Source organism: Ictidomys tridecemlineatus, chromosome 8 (genome assembly GCF_052094955.1).
Source record: "Ictidomys tridecemlineatus isolate mIctTri1 chromosome 8, mIctTri1.hap1, whole genome shotgun sequence".
NCBI lineage: Eukaryota > Metazoa > Chordata > Mammalia > Rodentia > Sciuridae > Ictidomys > Ictidomys tridecemlineatus.
Genome location: NC_135484.1, coordinates 151481702 through 151501771, shown reverse-complemented (window position 1 = coordinate 151501771; position 20070 = coordinate 151481702). Strand labels below are relative to the sequence as shown.

At 43.2% G+C, this 20070-nt stretch overlaps 1 protein-coding gene across 6 annotated transcripts in view; it reads right to left on the bottom strand.

The window, feature by feature from the left end:
* Window positions 1–20070, bottom strand: part of Cdkal1 (CDKAL1 threonylcarbamoyladenosine tRNA methylthiotransferase) — a 633756-nt gene that overhangs the window by 303629 nt on the left and 310057 nt on the right. For all 6 annotated transcript variants that reach the window (XR_013425476.1, XM_078020596.1, XM_078020592.1 and 3 more), the window contains one exon: window positions 2883–3049. Coding sequence is in view for 5 of the 6 variants with exons in the window: in XM_078020596.1 (XP_077876722.1) it covers window positions 2883–3049 (167 nt within the window). In the remaining variant the exon portion in view is untranslated. The remainder of the gene's footprint in view (window positions 1–2882; window positions 3050–20070) is intronic.

The window sequence follows — 20070 nt, the reverse complement described above, 5'->3', positions numbered from 1 at the left end:
CCCGCGAAGTGCTCTGTGATTACAGTCTGCTGGTGAAGCTTCTTCCAGGAACACAAGGAGCGCAGTCCCAGCAATGAACTCAGGAAAGCCTCACTCTGAGGGTCTGAACGCATCAGGGTTAACAGCGCCTTCGCTCAGCTCACCCTGCTGTTTTCCATTTTCATCCTCTGCCACCCTCCTCCCCACTCCGTAGTGGGGACTCTTAGCCTTTTTAGAGAAGTCAGGTGATTCTGGAGACTGGCTGGTGTAGCGCGCAAGATGAAGGACAGTGTAAGGCCCCTCCAGGAGCCTCACAGCCTCCCTAGTGACCTTCTCTGTTAGTCAGGACACACTTGGGGACTGCTGTCACCAGGAGGAGGAGGAGGAGGAGGAGGGTGAGGGTGTGCAAAGCTCCTGGGTGCAGATGGCCCAGCTCCTCCCAGCGCACCTCTGGGTGCCGGCTTCCCCCAGGTGGTGCAGCGGCGGGCCCTCCCCTGCCTGCGAAGCACATGGGAATCCTCTCACCCTCCATCACCTTCTGCTGCCTGTCAAGGTCAGAAACTTGAGGGGTCAAAGCTGCTGACTGGGCTGGGGGCCTCCTTCATTCACTCCTTTACACTCGTTTCTCTAGAACTAGTGGCAGGGTAGACGCAGGGATGACAGGACCACGTATGTCCTCACTTCAAGACAACAACATTGTGAGAGGGAAGGCCAACATCACACCCATTTCAAGGCAAGGATTTAGAAAGCATCACATGTGACTATCGACTTGTTCCCAGACTCTCTGAGCTCTATGAACTCAACAGTGTTTTCCAGGTGAAGGATAAAGTCATGCTTAGCACCTCGGGCTGATTCTGAGCAGCTCTCCTGGAGCATCTGTGGGAGGCCAGCGACAGTCACTCCTGTAGGTGGTGAGCAGGAGGACTGGATCTGGACGCAGCAGGGCTGCTGTAATCTTGCAATCAATTAAAATGCTGAGTTTATTCCAAGAAGTACTTGAAGTCACCTCAGAGCCAGAGCGTGATTTTTCCCCCTTGTGTTTACAGTTGAACTTCTCCGACTTTAGCTTGCACTGTCCCTGAATCCATAATCGTATTTTTTTTCCTTGTCTCACCATGCCATCAAAAACCGCACACTGGAGGGCCCAGCTCCCTTCCTACCAACTGCCTACCCAGCACGCTGCTGGGTCTTCAACGATGCATGCTCCACATTTACTGCAAACATGGCAAGACTGCCACAGCTTTTAGCATATTTCATTTTTACACAGAATCACTTGCTTTCTCAAGTGTTGAGTCAAAGTGTTAAGTGAAAGTTGACGTGTCTGTGAATTATTTTTAAAAGCAAATCATAATCATCCCACAGGCTGTGAGGGACCAAACTTACCATAAAATTCCTATACCCTTTTCTAGAAAGACCTATCTGGGAAAATGTAAATAACACAATTGAAATTGCTATATTTCTTCATTATATATTTACAATTAACAATCATATTGTTATTAACACTGTTCTCAGAATTTCTAAATTACATTGTGGATACTAAGGTGGCTATTTAACAAAAACCTCACAAATGTAGAACAAAAATCAAGTCAACATGAATAACTTAAATATTCAAATACGTATTTGCATTTATGCATTAACTTTCAGCAATTTTGGCTGATTTGTTATTTTTCTGCACAAACATACAGCAAAGGTCACACCTGATTAAAAATAAGAGACTTCCTTCCCCACTTCACAAGACGTTCTCAGAGCTCCGGACTGAGGTCCAATGTCACGAACCTATGGCAATCGCCTCTCCAATAAAGCCCTGCATCCCAGCATGCACACTTCTTTGCCATGCTGGGCACTGCACACAGGCCACTGCACAGGCCAGACTATGCTCCACCTCTCAGGTGAGGGAGCTACATCTGCCGACCTTTTAGTTTTTTGAGACAAGGTTTGGCTAAATTGTCCAGGCTTTGAAATTGCAATCCACCTGCCTCAGCTTCCAGAGTAACTGGGATCATAGGCCTGCACCACCACACTCAGCTCATTTCATTTACATGGTTGTTCCCCTGTCCACACTCTTTCCTCAGATATTATTATTATTATTATTAGTAGTAGTAGTACCACCAACACCATAAGGGATTAAACCCAGAGGTACCTTACCCCTGAGCTATATCACCAACCCTTTCTGTTTTTTGAATTTTGAGTCAGGGTCTCATTAAGTTGGACCTCCCAAAATTGCTGAGGCTGGCCTTGAATTTGTGATCCTCCTGCCTTCCAAGTTGCTGGAATTACAGGCATGTGGGCTCAGTTTACTATGGCATTTGTCATCTGTAACAGTTGCTATTTTTTCCAGTTTGACAACTAGCTGTGTAAGGTGAACGTCCTGCTCTGTGGATATGAAACCAGGGGCCTGAGGGACGCCCTCTTCTCTGCTCTCAGTGATCACAGATGAATCAAGTGGAAGGTCATCACTGTTTTTTGATTCCACTTTGTCCCTGGACAAAGGGACAAACTCAATACACCCCTAAACATAGGGTGCAGTATTCTTATTAACATGGCTGAAGGCGTGTGGATGACATCATATTGGCTGTTGATGCAAAATTAATACAACGCATTACCAGTTCTGAAGTAGGCAGGGAGGGGTGGAGGGGACCTTGGGTGTGGGGAACTGAAGAACTGCAAGGAGCCGACAAGCATCCGGGAGAAGGGGTCCAGTATTGAAAAATATAAGGAGCATTCACTGATGATGAGGAACCAGCAGCAAACCGCGTGGACTGACACAAGGGGATCTGAAAGACTCGATTCGCTGCTGTGAGGTGCCACCACCAAGGTGAAATGGCTTCCAGTGAAGCTGAGGAGACCATCCCAGGCAGCCTCAGGTTGGGCGGGCGATGGTGTCACCAGGTCACTGTCCTTACCTCCAGATGCTCTAGGATATAGGGGGGGTTCGTCATGCCGAGCCTCAGCATCGCTCCCTCGGGAATGACTTCAACCAGGCGCCACAGGAGCGAGGGGAGGTCGGTGCCAATATCCCTGCCGTAGGCCCCCGTGTCTTCACTGGTCAACCAGATCTCACAGACACCCTCTGCGAACCAAAGGAGATAATGAACAGATCTGTTCAGAGCTGCCGCACCCTACAGCTGCTCACCCTCCTGATGCAGCCTCCGACACCATGCCGCAGGCAGTCTGGGCACTCAGTTGCAGGTAAAGCAGCCATCCCTTAGTGGCAGGGGTTATTAAGTTCTGTTTATGAACACCCCCGAGTTACCAATGTTGCAAATTGTCAGTGTGTCCTAGGAAGTGATCAACGCGCACAGCCAATGGGTTCAACTGAGCTCCCTCCCCAGCAAACTGGTCGGGGCTAGGGCTTCAGGCCCACCTCAGAGAACACCCAGCTTATTGAACACCGTGAGCCCTGGAACTGAAACTGTCCCTGGAGAGAACAGGTACTGTCAGCAGTCAGCCTATCACCAACCCAAGGAAAAACGTCAAGCATAGCTAAGGATTGACTGTCAAATTACTAATTCCAAGGAACTACTTCCCTGTAATAGTTTATTCTAATCTTTCTTCTCTATTCAGGTAAAAATACTGTTCATTTTATTGCTGTGTCCAAAAATGCTGGTTGCAGCATAAACGGTGTTTGTGTTGGAAGGCCATTCCCAGACTTTGTGCTCCCTATTTCCCACCAGACTTAAAGAAAGTGCATTTATATTTTTTTTTATAAAGAATCCTCTCATCAAATATTACAGCTTGCAAAAACATCCTTCCAAAAATCAAGAGGAAATCCTTTGGATCACCTAATGCCATTTCAAATGAATAAAACAGAGTGAAGGAGAGCCACCCAGGGTTTCCTGTGCACACACAGAACATGTCTGAACCCATACTCAATTAAAGGATCAGCCTACTGCAGAAGGCCACATGACTCGCAGGCCAACACAGAGGAACCAGCCTGTGAAAATGTTCATGCTCCAGTGACTTCCTGCCTCTGAAGAACCTCAACACACAGGCAGGCGCACGAGCTAGGACATCAGCCAAAACCAAAGTAGAAGTTTCTAGAAAGTGTCTTGACATTATCATTTTAAATTGACTTTAGTGGACAGAAGAGTTTCAAAACTATATTTAAATTTCCCGAGCCAAGAAAGACAACAAATACAACATATAGCATTTACAGGAACGTGGATAAAATTTACAGTATAAAAAGGCAAAAAAAAAAAAAAAAAAAAAAAAAAAAATCAAGATTTTTCCACAGCTTGGAGTTAAGATTTCTAATCACTATTCTTTGCTTTAGAGAAAGGGACAAATTCACTTTGTTTTAAAAACAAATCCCCCCCGCCCCCGCCCGTGCTGGGATTGAACTCAGGACCTTGCACATGCTGGGCACACACTCTATCACTAAGCTACACCCCAGCTTTCCCCTAGCTTTCTGAGACATACACAGCCCCACCCACACCCACACAACATGGAAAATACAAAGATAGAAATACAATTTTAGTTTTCCAAATTAAAGTATCACTGTTTAGCACTGAGAACAGAAGATCTCAAGAGGGCTCCAGTTAAAAAAAGAGATGTTTTTAGTATAAAAGTCCTAACCAGGCCTCGTGGCACATGTTATGATCCCAGCTACTCTGTAGACTCCAACAAGAGAAGTCCAAGTTCAAGGTCAGCCTGGGAAAATTAGGTGAACCCCATCTCAAAATAAAAAAAGGGATGGGGATGTACTCAGTGATACAGCACCCCTGGATTCAAATCCTGAGATCCCCTCCCCCCACAAAAAATACCAAAAAAATAACAGTTGTGTTGAGAATATAAAGGTTTTCTTTAATTTAAATAAATAAGCTCCAGAAATAATCAATCTTTGCCCAGTTTTAATCATTTCATAAGAAGAGTATGGCATATCACTGGCTACCAAGAAAGAGGCTGGCATGTCTACTGGCTATCTTTGTAAGTCTTAAAATTTTTATAAACATGCTCTGTATACGAAATAAATATTGTTCTATTTAAAAATGAACTGCAATTAATGGTGTCATTTTAAATTCCTAATATTATATATGCCATCTGACTCTGGACTCATGCAACCTTTAAAAAAAAAATACTTTATCATAAAATCCACTCCAGGAAGAGAAATGGGGAGCAACAACACAAACAGATCTCAAACATTCTCAAAGAGGTTATGAAAACAGGACATTATCCATGATTTTCCAGTTACTGGCATTTGAGCAACACAATATGAATATTTTAAAATGAACAGAATAATTTTAATTTATAATTTTTCCATCCAAATGGTTCCATGTTATGCCTCCTGTGGAGACAGAGATTCTGGAGCAGTGCCTTGCTGCTGGAGAGGAATACAGAGGGAAAGTCACCGTGAACAGCATGGAAACAGCAGCCATGCAGAAAACCAGTCAGCCAAGGGAATGGCAGGGGTGGGACCCACGGCCCCCTGGTGGGCTGAGACTTCAAATCAGATCACCTAAGGGGAAAGAGCTGTAGTAGGAAATCAGCAACCACAGGAACAACAGTCTTTACCGCTCTCATCAAGGCTGCTAAAGTACCCCATGTAACAAGGACCTGGTGGAAAACAAAGAACCAAGAGCCTGTGCGAGTGGGAAGCCCTGGACTCACAGAAGGCATTTCATACTAAGGTAAAGCTAAGTGTGGAATGCCCAGGCCCGACATCCTTTTTTCTTGGGAAGTCCCATGATTACTCATATGGCAAGCAGTTCCTGTCAGGCCAGGCTTGCATATGATATCACTGGGGAACCTGCGGGCTGCAGCAATCAGTAATGGACACACACTGGGACACACTCATGCTTAAATCTGCACACTTAACTGGCCATACTTATGGACAGAAGCGCTCGCCTCAACAGCTTCGTTCCTGAAGGACTTCAGTTAGCAGCTGTATTCCTTTGCACATTCATTTCTTTGTACGTCTATCAAAAATTTATCAGGCCCTTACCTACTATGTGCCCTGCAGCTCTTCCAGCTCATGCCAAACGTAGGTGTGCCACTGAACTTCTGCTAAGGTTGGCTGCCATCCAGGAGCTGGAAAGGGGACAGTCATACAGGGGACCTTGTGTGCAGCCCTACTGGTGGTGGGGCTGGAAGGGGGTGGCCGTGGAGAAGGACTCAGATGTGAGCCAGCTGGGCTGCCCTCAAGTGGACCTGATGTCAGTCCCAAGGAGAGGGCCTACCCTGCACTAACTTGGCCTTTGATTAATCCGTGTCCAAAAAAAAAAAAAAACAAAACAAAACGAACACATGAAATTGAAAAAGAAATACAAGAAAAACTAAGAGAAGCAAAGTGAAAGTCCAACTAAAGAAATAAATACATGCAGCCAAAGAAGTGCCGGTGGGCAAGTGGGAGACAGAAATTAGCTTTCCATTCAAAGAAGATATATCACTTTCTGAAAATTGTTGATCTCTCCAGTTTGGTTCATTTTCCCCAAACCGTCCAGTCTACCTGACTTTTCTAATGTCCATGAGGTTCACCAGATCATCCATCATTTTTAATCCCATCCACGAGGCGTTAATTCTGGTAAGAAGCAAATACGAGGAAGGTAAGAAATGCATGGAGCAGGAGGAACCCTTTGCAAAGTTGAGTTACCAGGCTCTACTCTCCTCTCACAGGCAACTGCAGATCAGCCAGCAGTGCAGACAAGGATACTTTTCCCTGAATAGAGAGCAACCTCAACAGCTAGCTAGATTCCAAACTATGCTCCATAGTAATTTGATATGGCAGAAAATGGAAAAAACAGAAAACATAAAAGGTTAAAATAATAAAAGATAATATTTGATAAAATTGTCTCACAATAACAAAAAAAAAAATCAAACTATGCCAAAACTCAATTTTAAAAGCTTATGACTGACTGCAACTTTTCCTATGTATGCGCTTCACTGTAATAAATTAAAATACAGGTAAAGACTGGTTTCAACTGTTAGAAACAGGATGCTTCTCTGGCAGCTCTTGCTTTATGGCTGGGGAAAGCTTCCACCATAAATTGTTTAATTATTCCACAACAAGTTTCTGAAAGTAAGGGTTGCAAAAATATAAAAGCAGCAAGCCATGAGAGCGCGGCAGTTAAAGGACACTAGATGGCCAGAGGACCTGCGTTAATCAAACATCCTCAGAAACCTTCTTCCTTTCTCCAGCTCACTCTTGCCCTCTGCCTCCGACTCCTGTTCTCCATTCCCACCTTTAGCTTGTCCATTCCTCCTCTCAATCCCATCCACAATTCCTTCCCAGTTCCTCCAGTCTTCATTCCCCCAATAAGGAATACAAATCAGACTTTATGGGCTTTTTCTTTTTAAAAATTTACAGATTCCAGAAATATGACCCTCTATTTGAAAGGTCTGAAATTTTCTTCAAAAGAAACTTCTATATTACACACACACACACACACACACACACACACACACACTCAGGTGCCTCTTCAGCCTATTTATTTAATACCAAGTTAGATAATATAATCCTTTTTGTCCCTTTTAATAATACTAGTGGACACTCAAAATTTCCATGCTGTTCTGTAGGTAAAAAAGGACTTAGATAACCTTCTTAGGCCCAGTTGTAAATCTTAAGCAACATCCCCTTGGCCCATGCCCTTGTAAAATGAGGGACACAGGCAAGTGCAGGGAAAATGGGCACAAAATTGTGCAGCTCCACCTGGCCCCACCTCCAGCCCAACTCCTGATACAGCCCTTCTGTAAATATCGGACCCAGCCCAAGGTGGGGCTGCTTACTTGCCACACAGCTCTAATTCTCCCTTGAATGTGCATCAGCCTTTCTAAATAAACCTCCATCTATGCCTTAAAAAATTATTAATGACATCATAATAGAACCAAACTATGCTGTTATATAATTGACAAATCTGACAGTAACCTATCTCAAGGCCCCCATACAAGATAATTGTTAACTAGCAAACTCACCAATTATATGTTTATAGTACCTTTACAAACTTTCTTAAAAAGTCTTACTGACATCAGTGTTTTCTCCTCCCTCCCTCACACCCTCCCTCCCTTCTTTCCTTCCTTCCAGGGTTCTGGAGATTGAAGCCAGGGTCTCCTGCATTCTAGGTTAAGAGCTCTCCCACTGAGCTACATGCCCTGTAATTCTTTTCATTTTGAATAATGTGAAACACAGAAAAGTTTCAACAGAGCCATGGACACCTGCACCTCCGTCACCAGCCTCTTCAGTAAGGTTCTGCCCTGCTGTGGGCCCCCTCTCCATACCCACATAGGCAGGTACCTTTTTTCTGAACCATATGAGAACAGATGTGGACATTATGGCACTTTAAACATGTCACATATATCTTCTATGATCAAGAGCATTTTCCCTCATAAGCACAACCCCACATGGCTCCCAGCAAGCCTAACAGTGGGGGAAACTCACTGCAGCCGGAATACCTGTATCCCTTGGGACTCAGATAATCTTAATAGTCGCTGCAGTTAGATCTCTATGCTTTAAGCACATCTTGTCTCCTCTATCTAAAAGGCCTCTGTGCTCTTATTTGTATGGTTAATACCTCTCCAAAAGCCCTTTGTGACCACTGAGACCAGTTTAAGTGCTCGGTTCCCGTCCTCTCCCCCACCTTGATATAACTCTGTAATCCAACATGTTGCAGTGATTGGTTTGTCTGTCCTGAACAGGATACAAGCATCCCACAGGCAGAGACCTGAAACTCTTACTAAAACACACGTCCCTGGGGTATACAGTGGTGCCTTGCTGAATTTTGGTTCCATCAGTCTATTTTAAAGAGGTTGCTTGCTATAAAAAAATCCATGTGTTTGGATCCACTAAGTTCACTTCAACTTACATTTGAAAGGTCCCTCCTCCTACACACAAACACAAGTAAACACATACGTACACACACAGAATGTGCACAGGAGCGCAGGAGGTGCCGGGATAGGCCGTGAGAAAACCAGCACAGTAGCTGGTAATTTCTGTAGATCGGCAATGTACACAAATTTACTCAAGTTTTAGCACTAACTTAAACAGCTATAGAATAACTTAGAGAGCAAAGAAAACTAAAGATGTAAAGGGTTTTTCATTATTTGGACTATTAAACCTCATTATGAAATGAAGAATAGAACTGAAAATTTTCAAGAACAACTTCTTCATGACTCAGGTTTTCTGGTCCTGAAGGTCTTTCTCAAAAGTGACCTCCACCAAAAGTATAAATGGACCTTGATATTCTTTATTTATAATTTATTTATAATTTATAATTAAGGACATCAAGTATTGTTTTCTGCTTTTTATTATATTCTTTTGGGTTCAGTTTGAAGGGGCATCAGGCATACAGTTTAGGTCCTCATACAAGTGAAACGTCTTTCATTCACTCATTCCCTCCTCTGACAAGCAAAACCGAGTACTTGTTACGGGCCAGACCCTGCTCTAAATTTGAGAGAGAAAATCTGCCTTCATGAAACTGACTCAAGCAGGAAGGACACTAACACACACTTCAATTTTAAAAGATAAAAGGTATGGGTGATAAAGGAATGGAGGAAGACACTGTTGTTTTGTGACAGGAAGAGTGGAGGAAGACTCGTGATGACACAAAACCCGAGGGAGCCAGCCAGACTAGCAATCTAGAAGAACAGCTCTCCAAGTAGAGGGCCTGCCAGGACCGAGAGCTGGTGACACGTGGCAGCAGTTCCCATGCCACACCAAGAGGTCAGCATGGCTAGGTCGAGTGAGCCACAGGCTGGGTTGGGCTGAGGCGTAAGTGTGAAATGGGAGCCTGTGGTACAGAAGTCGTAGCAGGAGGCTCAGCCTCCCTGGGATGGCCAGGTGAGCAGAAATGACAGGTGATAAGCTCTGTGTGGTCAGGTGTGATAAAGAAGCCACCATCTACTGTGCTCGCCAGCAAGAGCTCTCGGGGACTCCTGAACACTGAATGCAGTTCTGCACTACAGAGCGGGAGAAGAGGACGCAGCCTCACAGTCTCTCTAAATTATGTGAGTTTCTTTAAATTTGATGGGGGAGGCACAGGGAATTTAGTAAAATTGAACAAAACGTATGAAACAAGAGAGGAACATAAATGGGTAGGAGCAAAGGAATCCCCGCCAGCACCACCTTCTTGCCTTCCCCTGTCGCCACAGCCGAAGGAGGGTGCTGCTGGTCTGTTTCTCCTTTTCATTCTTCCTTCCTGGCACACAGCACCAGGTGCACATTTAGCATCATTTACATTGAAAACCCACAAATAAACCAACACTTGCCACAAACTTAGAGTCTCACAGAGGTTGAGCCACAGCTACAGCTTCTGGAGGGACAAATTAGAATTTGTAAAACAGAAGGGCTCTTGGAAGGTGAAAAAAGGAAAGGAAAGCAGACTGTCCTCAAGCCCGTTAACCACCCACCAAGCAACAGTAACTCGGTCACACTGACTCTCCCGAACTGAGGTGGTGAAGATAAGGGGCCACAGGCATGTGTATGGGCACGTGCTGCTCCTATACGATGCAAGAGCAAAGAGCAGCTCTAGAACAAAGAACCAGTCAAGTCTGAACGTTCTTCAAAGCAGTAAGGAGTTCTCCTTTGAGGAAAAGAAGACTCATCAAGATAGGAAGGTTAGGGTTATCATGTATCCCGTTCCCAAGGATTGGACCACTTGCCTCTTCAATGTAAAATCTCTAAGAACAAAGCACTATAAACACTTGCAGATGGATTAATGAAAGGTGCCTTTAATATTTATTAAATTAGGGGCTGAGATTGTGGTACAGTGGTACAGCACTTACCTACCTTATATGAGGCACCAGGTTCAATCCACAGCACCACACAAATATAAATAAAATAAAGGTATTGTGCCATCTATAAGTAAAATTAGTTTACAAAACATACTCATTACAATAGAATAACCTGCACTCCAATAACCAGCTCTATAACTTGTCCAAAGCTATGCTAACCAAAGTGGTATCTGCAGACCTACTTGCTACCTACAGTGCAAACTCTGGCCGCAATGACAACAACACATTAGTTTAATTAAAAGGAAACACTGAGAACTTCCACTTGCACACCTAAAGGATTAACTGTTACAAGAACTACTTCAATACTGTGAGTCATAAGAACAACTGGCAAGGGGATGGGGATGTGGCTCAAGCAGTAGCATGCTCGCCTGGCACGTGCAGGGCGCTGGGTTTGGTCCTCAGCACCACGTACAAAGAAAGATGTTGTGTCCACCAAAAACTAAAAAATAAATACTAAAAAAAAATCTTTCTCTCTTAGAAAAAAAATAAACTGGCAAAGTCCATGGCCCCAAAACCAGACAAGGAGCAGCCGGCGGTGCACAGGTGCCATTCTTGAGAGAGAAACAAGGTGAGCAGTGACTTCCCCACCCCAGTGTGGAGGTGTTGCCCAGTGCAGAGAGCGGGAAGCCGAGCAGAGCCTGCTGACCCTGCTGAGCTGATGAGGTCAACACTGGAGTTCAGAAGGCAACGATTCACAGGATGGAATATTACAGAGGAGAAAAGAGCAGAGATCCATGCCCAAAGAGCCACACGCCCAGGCGGAGAGCGCCACTGAATCCAGCTTAAGGGAAGAGGGAGGAGGACTTGGTGTCGGAAACTCTGCAAGCTGGAGTGTGGTGGGCAGTCAGCCCTGAGATACCGAGAAGCAGTCACCCCGGAAAACACTGCAAACATGAGGCAAAACAGACTCTTCAGACAGACAAGGCAGAAAGAATCAGAAACCAGAAGACTCCATATACCCTAGGAGAAAACACACCTTTATGCAGAAGAAAAATAACACAGAAAGGAAAGGAAAATATCAGATAATACAAAAAGGAATAAATTGTATCAGAAATGGTAAATGAGTGGGAATTCATAAAAAGTATTTTTCCCTCAATTTTTCTCTCTCAAAATACAATTGAATGTTTAAAGCAACACATTGTTGGGTCTACTGTCGGGAGCTGCCACGTAGGAACCAAGTGTCCCTTAGCCTTGAGTGACAAGAATGTGCAGGTGTGGCAAGCCAGCCACAGGCTGCGTGTGTGTGCCCTGTGGGTACTGAGCACACAAAGTGGACTGGACCGACATTGCCCCTCTTTTGGGGCAGGCCTCGCTCTGCCATGATCCCCACACAGCTCACGAGATGAGCAGGGCCTCTCCAAATGTCAGTCCACCTGCCGACACCAGACATCATGAAGCCAGACTCAACCCCCTGAAACCTGACCCGGCGCCTCACTTGAATGGCTTCTCCCCAGTAAAAGGGTTCAGAAGCACATGTTCTCTCCTCCTTTCTTTGCACGGATCCCTGAGGTCAGAGGAGCTGTCGCAGGACCCAAAGAAAAAGGTATTTGTCTGTCTCTGTGTGGTTATTTCCCCAGTGTTTTAGTTGCGAGACATCACAGTCTAGACATTATTTTAAAAGAAAAATAAGCACAAAGGACAAAAGAAAGAAATGAAAATATACAATTACATATCACACACTGTAACTAAAGTAGTGAAATATTATTTAAAAGTAGTTTGCAAAGGTAAAAGGTATGTATTTCAACCCTAGAGCAATCACCAATCAAACAAAAGGTACAGCAGCTCGGGAAGCTGAGGCAGGAGGATCCCAAGTTTAAAGCCAGCCTCAGCAACAGTGAGGCGCTAAGCAACTCAGTGAGACCCTGTCTCTAAACAAAGTACAAAATGAGGCTGGGGAGGTGGCTCAGTGGTCGAATGCCCCCGAGTTCAATCCCTAGTTCCCCCACCCACCCCAAAAAAGGTACAGCTAACATGGAAATAATGAAAATAAACTTGAACTTTAATACTCAGTTCAAAAGAAGGTAGGAAAAGTGGCAAGAAGGAAAAAAGAAATGACACGGATTATAATAAACCATTAACTCCAGAGAGACAGAGGTGGAATGGGACCAGGGAGCATGAAAATCGTTACCTTTAATTCTTTCTCCAAAAAAAGTTTGACATGAATAAGATAAAGTGTTAAGATACGATACAGACTGTAGTTTTTTAAATTAAACTGTGCCAATTTTTGTAAGTTTTATGTTGAAGTCATTTTTAACTTAAAATTTTAATGACAATTATCTCTGATTAAACAAATGTCAGTGATCTTCATTTTTCTATTTCATAAAATGCTTCAAAAGAACTAAGCCGGCCAATGTAGTCAGTGTGTGTTGAAATGAGTGGCCCTATGAGCGTAACTGAGTGTAATCACATTTATTAAACTTGACTATATGATGCTAATTGAGAGAACTAGTAGTAAACCTGAAAATAGAATGTTAACTCTCCTCTAGCCCAAGGGGAAACCATAATGCTATTTAAAATAACTCCCTTGTAGTGGTGAGAAATTATCATTTTTCCCCCCTAAGAACTCAACTCCTCAAAGAAAGGTCAAATACAGTTGCCTGGTGACACCTATGAAACAACAAACCAATGGCCTGGCCTAGGCCTCACCTCACCCATCCAGGGCTCCTGTGTGCACCTGGAGATGAGGTAAAATTTTAATAATTCAGGGCCCGGAAGAGAAGGGAAGCTACATCTCTTGGGTTTATCACCCTATTCACTAACAATAGATTCTGTTGCATAGACGTTTTGGCACTATGCCTAACACAATGCTTATTGGAGGGATTCATCAATGTGTTTTAATAATATATACACAATTATGGGGGGAGACATATTGGGGACTGAAACAGGGATATTTTACTACTGAGCTGCATCCCCAGCCTTTTTGTTTTTAATTTTGAGACAGAGTCCGGGTAAGTTGCCCACACTGGCCTCAAGCTTGTGATCCTCCTGGCTCACCCGCCTGAGTGCCTGAGAGTACTAGACGTGCACCCCTGTGCTTAACCTCAGAGATAATTTTTAAAATCAGAATTAACCAGATAGAAAACGCCAAAAGGCTTTATCTACTCCATTTTACAAGCACCAGTTCTGAGGATCAGAAAGGCTGAAAGATTTATCCAAAGTTATATAGTACCTTGTAGCAGAGAAGAAATTAAAATTAGTCTTTTAATTCCTGGAAGGATCTTCAACATAATTGTTTGTATGTCAATTCAGTGACTCAAGGAGAACACCTATAAAACATCGGCTATAATTACGGTGACATGAGATTAACCAACCAAAGACTCAGAAGACAGATTTAATATCATTAACCAACCAAAGACTCAGAAGACAGATTTAATATCATTAAAAATAAGAAATGACCGATGATAAATCAAAACAACGTGTAAAAACATGAAGCACATGAAAGCATAAACCAGCACTAGCCCTCACAAATCCCAAGCACATGGGCTACTGAGCACGTGAGGTGCAAGCAGTCCAAGCTGAGAGGTTCTTCTAGGTAGAAAGCACACACCAGAGTTTGAAGACTTGGTATGAAAAAACCAACGCCAAATATTTGATGAAGTCTTTCTAGATTGATTACGAGTTGAAATGATTACATTTTGGATATACCGGGTTAATTAAAATGCCTAGCCTAAATAAATTTCATCTGTACCTTGTGACCTCTTAATATAGCTGTTAGACAATTTCAAGTCACACACATGGCTCGTAGGAATTTCTACTGGACAGCACTATTACAGACTGTACAACAACCTGGGATGAAGACTAAGAATTAACATGAGCTGGACTGGGTGGTGCACACCTGTAATCTCAGCAGCTTGGGAGGGTGAGGCAGAAGGATCACAGTTCAAGGCCAGCCTCAGCAACTTAGTGAGGCTTTGTCTCAAAAACTAAAAAGGGGTAGGGATGTAGCTCGATGGCTAAGTGTCCCTAATTCAATCTCTGTTTAAAAATCAAAGAGAATTAAAGTAAATTTTAACTTATAAGTTAGAACTATATTACAAATTATACTTCCTTCTATATAATTAGCCTACAAAACCAGAAGATTCTTCATGCCTAATAATTTGACTAGTAGACATAAGCTACATACTTTAAAGAATTTGTACGTCATTCACAAATATTAGTTTTTATTTCCTTGACTGTTGACATTTACTGAAATTCAGAAAATGCACTGATTAGGTCAACTGGGCGGTCACTCCAGGCAGGAAGGGTGTGGCTGGAGGAGGTGGGTCACTGGGCCTGCCTCTGGGGTGTGTGTTTCTTCCTTAGTGAGCAGTCTCTCCTTCCCTCTTGCCCTCCCCCTGCTTCCGGGTGCTTTCCTTCACACACTCATGTTTTGCCTCCTCTCAGCCATGGAGGAATGCAGTTGGCCATTTAAGGACTAAGACCTTGGAAACCATGAGCCCCAATAAACTTTCCTCCTTCAATTACTTTTGTTAGGCCTTTGGGGCACAGTAGCAAAAGAGCTAAGATACCCAGGAATTTGACATTTAAAGGATCCATCCAGAAGATGAAATGAACCAGCAGCCAGATGTGAGACCCATCCCTGATGGGAAGCCCAAGCGTCCCCACCTTTTAGTACTCCCTAGAGCGTACTTCACCTACAAACTGTTCTTCCTAAAGCTGCTTGTTTTCAAGATGCAATGAAAGTGGAGCGCCAAAGACTTTGGAAAAAAGAAGGGGAAACTTAACTGGTCTTGAAGGGGAGAAAAAAATAAAAACACTAACCCAGAAGCTTAAATGGTTTATGTAAATTGACCACAACATACTTTTCATTATTACCTTTGGTTATCTCATAGACATCTACCTTTGTATTTAGAAAATACTTTGAACTAAGTCTGTAATTCAGTAATTTAATAATTGTTCTCTTTTGTACATACTGGAATCCACTTCCTGAACCACTCTTCAAGGTTTGGTGACTTTTAACTCATCTAATTGATGTCACATGTGTAAGCCAATAGATGTTCCCAAACTGTTGGACTAGCTTTGACAAATGAAATATACTCTACAAAATTACTGTAACTTGATATGTATTTTTGTTGAAATTTTTTGTTAAATTATTTACCATATTATTTGAATGATTTATTGTAAATACAATTAAAATATATCTGTTGTTTTGTGTATCTATGTATCAAGGTTAATTTCCCACCCTCCTCAATAAAAGTACAAGTGTACCTTAGAAAAATAAGAAATCCCAGGGATCGAGGTAGGAAGACTACAAGCCAGCCAGGAATATTTTCTAGCCGATAAAGTAAGAAAGTGCTTGAAAACTCTGAAAGAAATCAAAAGACCACAGGAGCCAAATTGAAGAAGCTCTCAATGGTAAGTCTGGGACAATCTGAGCAATAAGATCAACCACAAAAGTAATGGACTATCAAGTATAGAACAAATAAATACTTATGAATCCACACTTATAGAAATAAATATTCAAAAACAAAAGTATGAGGGCACAGTTTTTCCACATTATCATTTCAATTGGTAAATGTAAAAGGAAAGATTGAAAAATAGTGTCAGCAAATATCCCAGTAATTACTTGTAGGAGAAAAGAATCAGCAATGTATGTCAAAGTTTGTGGGCAAAAGTGAAGAGAAAAGGGCATTTGTATAGTTTTTTTTCTCCTAAAATACTTAATAAAATCAGAAAAAAATCACAACTTCATACGGAGAAACTGGGCATCCTTACCTAAGTGACGAACATCAAGCCCACCAGAAATGAAGTGCTTGCACATCGTGGACCCTGCAGCCTGGAAAGCACTCATCAAAAATGCACAACCTGAATTTAGTCACATGGAAGCACCCACAGAAGAACCCATGTTGAGGGAGGTTCTAGAAATAATGGGCCGATACATTTAAAAAATATCAACATTATAAAAGAGAAAGAGAAAAGACCTGATTCAGACTAGAGGTGACGAGACTCAGTCATGACGGTGGATCCTGGGCTGGGTCTGGGGCCAGAGAAATGATGTGAGTGGGACAGCAGGAGAGTTTGGGACAGGGGTGGCAGATGACGTAATAGCATGCTGCAATGCCAAGGTCTGACAACTGTTCAAGGTCATATGAGATACTGACATCCTAGGAAGCTGGAGGAAGGGCAAATGTAGACTCTTCACCTATTTTTTTTTGCACCACTTTTGGAAGTCTGGGTCTTTTACACAATAGAAGTGAAGGAGGCTGAGTACTGGGTTGAGATGAAGGACACGAGGACATGGACCTTCCCCTTCCTCTTCACTCCAGAGGCTGCAGGCAAAGTGCGAGTAGCATAGACCCAACAGTCTTTCCAATTCATATCCCAGCACCGAGTCAAAGCTTGTCAATTTAAAGCAGCTGTTAGGGCACTTCCCAAAATTACCACCTTATTTAAAAAAGAAAAAAAAATTATTATTCTTCAAATAAGCATCATCACACAAAGCAGAATTCTTATGTTCCATATCTAAAAATAGAAACTAAAAGACCAGCCTTTAAAACCATCACAGTACTGTCCTCATCACAAGCAGATGGGGTTCTGGAAGCAGTTGCCCACAGGCCCCTTGTGAACTGCCCCAAGTGTACACACTTACACACGGATGACAAAACTTCAATAACACAGAACTGAAGAAAATGAATCTGCACACGATTTGAAGTTAAATATTTACAAACTAGGTAAGTGACACTGTAAACAGGGGCCAGAGAGGAGAAAGTGGTCATGTTAGCAGGTAGGAAATGAGGCATTCCATGTTTTTGAGGTATTGAGATGAGACACAGTAAATACAAACCATATTACATCTCCACATCTTATGTCTTCACTAACAGAAACAAGACCGCAGGGAACAAGACGTGGTCGTGTGAAGGAGTCAACACAGTATTCCTCTCTTCCAAAGGGAGAGTCCAATCACTGGCAGGCTGGCAGCACATTTCTTCATGGAAAACATGGGGACATATAGCATGCAGCTAGCAGAACATAATGCCAAGTCCGCACACCACGCAGGGCAACATTAAAGGTCACAGGATAGAAGGGAAGAAGGCGGGGTTGGAGAGTATCTGACTACCTAACAAATGCAACACGATTCAGCCTGAGACAACCAGGCATCCATGGTAACTACTGATTAAAGAAGAGAACATCTAGAGAACATTCCTTATAAACTGCAAAGCTATCAAAAGCCGTTAGCAGTAAAAATGATGTGAAACATTTGATTTAATAAAGTGTATGTAGAAAGCAGAATTAAATTCAGGACTTGAAATATTACAATGGCTTGATAATAAGCCCTAAAGGTCAGAAAATAGCCTCATGAAATGAGAAAGGAAAGTTCACAAATGAGAAAAATCTGCATAGAAGGACCTTGGACTTCCTGGTAGTCTGCTCCTTACTCCTTAGAGATTCCACATATGAATAACCCAGTGAGCACCACGTGCTGGGCACCATGCAAGAGCACAGCGGGGAAGAAACCCTGCGCACAGAGGGCAGGGCCACCCCAGTGTCACACAGCAGCAGAGGCAACTGTATCAAAAATGCTCAAGTCTGAACAGGTGTCTCCATCTAACTCCACTCCTCCACCGAGCGATGAAATCCACTCCAGTCCTCTGATTTGAAGACTGCTCTCAGCGTGCTGCTCTCCTGGACCCTCCCAAGTACTCATTGGCCTCACCCCCTAGGTCAAGGGAGGGAGTCTACCTCCTGCTCCTGGTCTCTGTCTACCCACTGGGATCAAGGCCATAGTCCAAGTAATGCCTGGAATGTTACTGGTATTTCACACATTAACCAACTGTATTTTACCACGCAAATAAACTAGCCTGAATTGTAGAATTTGCTATTGACCACAGAACTGCTGTCAGGGACACCAGAGCTATTTTTCTATAAAAAGGCCCTCAAATTACAAAATATGCAAATTACCTTTCTACCAGCAATGTACCGAACAGTCTAAGATTCTGAGTGCTTAAAAATATTCACCCAACTGGGATGATTTCAGATTAAAGAAAATAAGGACTGTGCAATTACACACACTTACCTTGACAAATAGAAAGCAATCTGTGATTAGAACATGGCAATTAGTTACAAAATGCTTCACATGGATTTAATTACCCATCAGTCTACATGTAGCTTAATTACTTTTATCTCATTGCATCAGTAAAAGATTTCTGCCTGAGGCAACTGCCAGTCATATATTTATAAGGCTTCTAGACTTTACAGTGAATATATTATAACATTCAGGCAAATGTGCTAAAGTTACAGTTGCAGACATTCTTAATTTTAGGCCTCTGGTTTTAGTTCATGACTACCTCATCCTTTTTAAGTCACCAGCTTTCAAACTCATAATGTCACTTATTTGGCTAAATAACTCTCAACATAAACTTTACCTTGGTATACTCTAGTCCAATAAGAATCAAAAGGAAAGATCTTTGAAACCCAAACAAGTATCTTTTTGCCCTCAGCCAAGGATACAGTATGCTCCTGCAAAAGGTGGACAATCACATTCACAAGAAGGTGGCCCTCTTTCTTCAGGATGGCAGAAGAAAGTCCTCTTCATCCATGCTACTCTGCTGCTGATTTTGGAAAGATGGGGGCTTCCTGGGGTGAATTTTTTGAGATTCAGAATATAATAACTGTCTTCTTTCCCAAGCCCCACCTCAAGCAAAAAGCTTTGAAATCCAGCCAAGCAGGGTTTGGTTCCTAGCTCCTCTGCTCATTAACTCAGGTCCCCAGGCAAGTCACTTAATGGACCTGGGGGAGAATACTAACCATCTCCTCTGACTGCTGAATGCAGTAACACAAACAACATCGAGGTCTGGCGCCTGGCCAGGATGTAACAATACTGTTGGGGGGTTCCCCAGGAGAGGCCGGTGTGGACCACAGGAATCCATCAGAAAGCGCGCTCTCACTGGAACCAAGTCGAAAATGCCTTCCAACGACTTTCTTTCAGGAAACGTGTTTTGGAGATTGGTGGGAAAATTCATTTCTCTAAAATGAACTTCGGGACTGCAGAACTTGGTATGAGGGGACTCTAGCTTCAGCCTAGTTCAGATCCACTGAAGACCTCCCTTCTGTTCAGGGAGGCAGATTTGGGGGCAGGTGGCCTGTGCCAGTTCAACTCAGGGACTCCTAGGAGGCTTCCCTCAGGGCTCACAGGTCATCAGGAACCCTCTCCAGTTCCTCTTTTACCCAAAGTTTCTTTCTACTTATTAAATATAAATAAAAATGACAGGAAACGGGTCGGTGCTCCTGTGTAGAGAGCGTGTTAAGAAGCTCAGGTGGGGGCTGGGTGGGCAAGATTGAGCAGGCCGCAGTGGGAGGCATCTGGGGTGACTGTGATCCTGACAACCACACCTTGACAGAGCAGTTTGGGGCTCATGAGAGAGTACACAA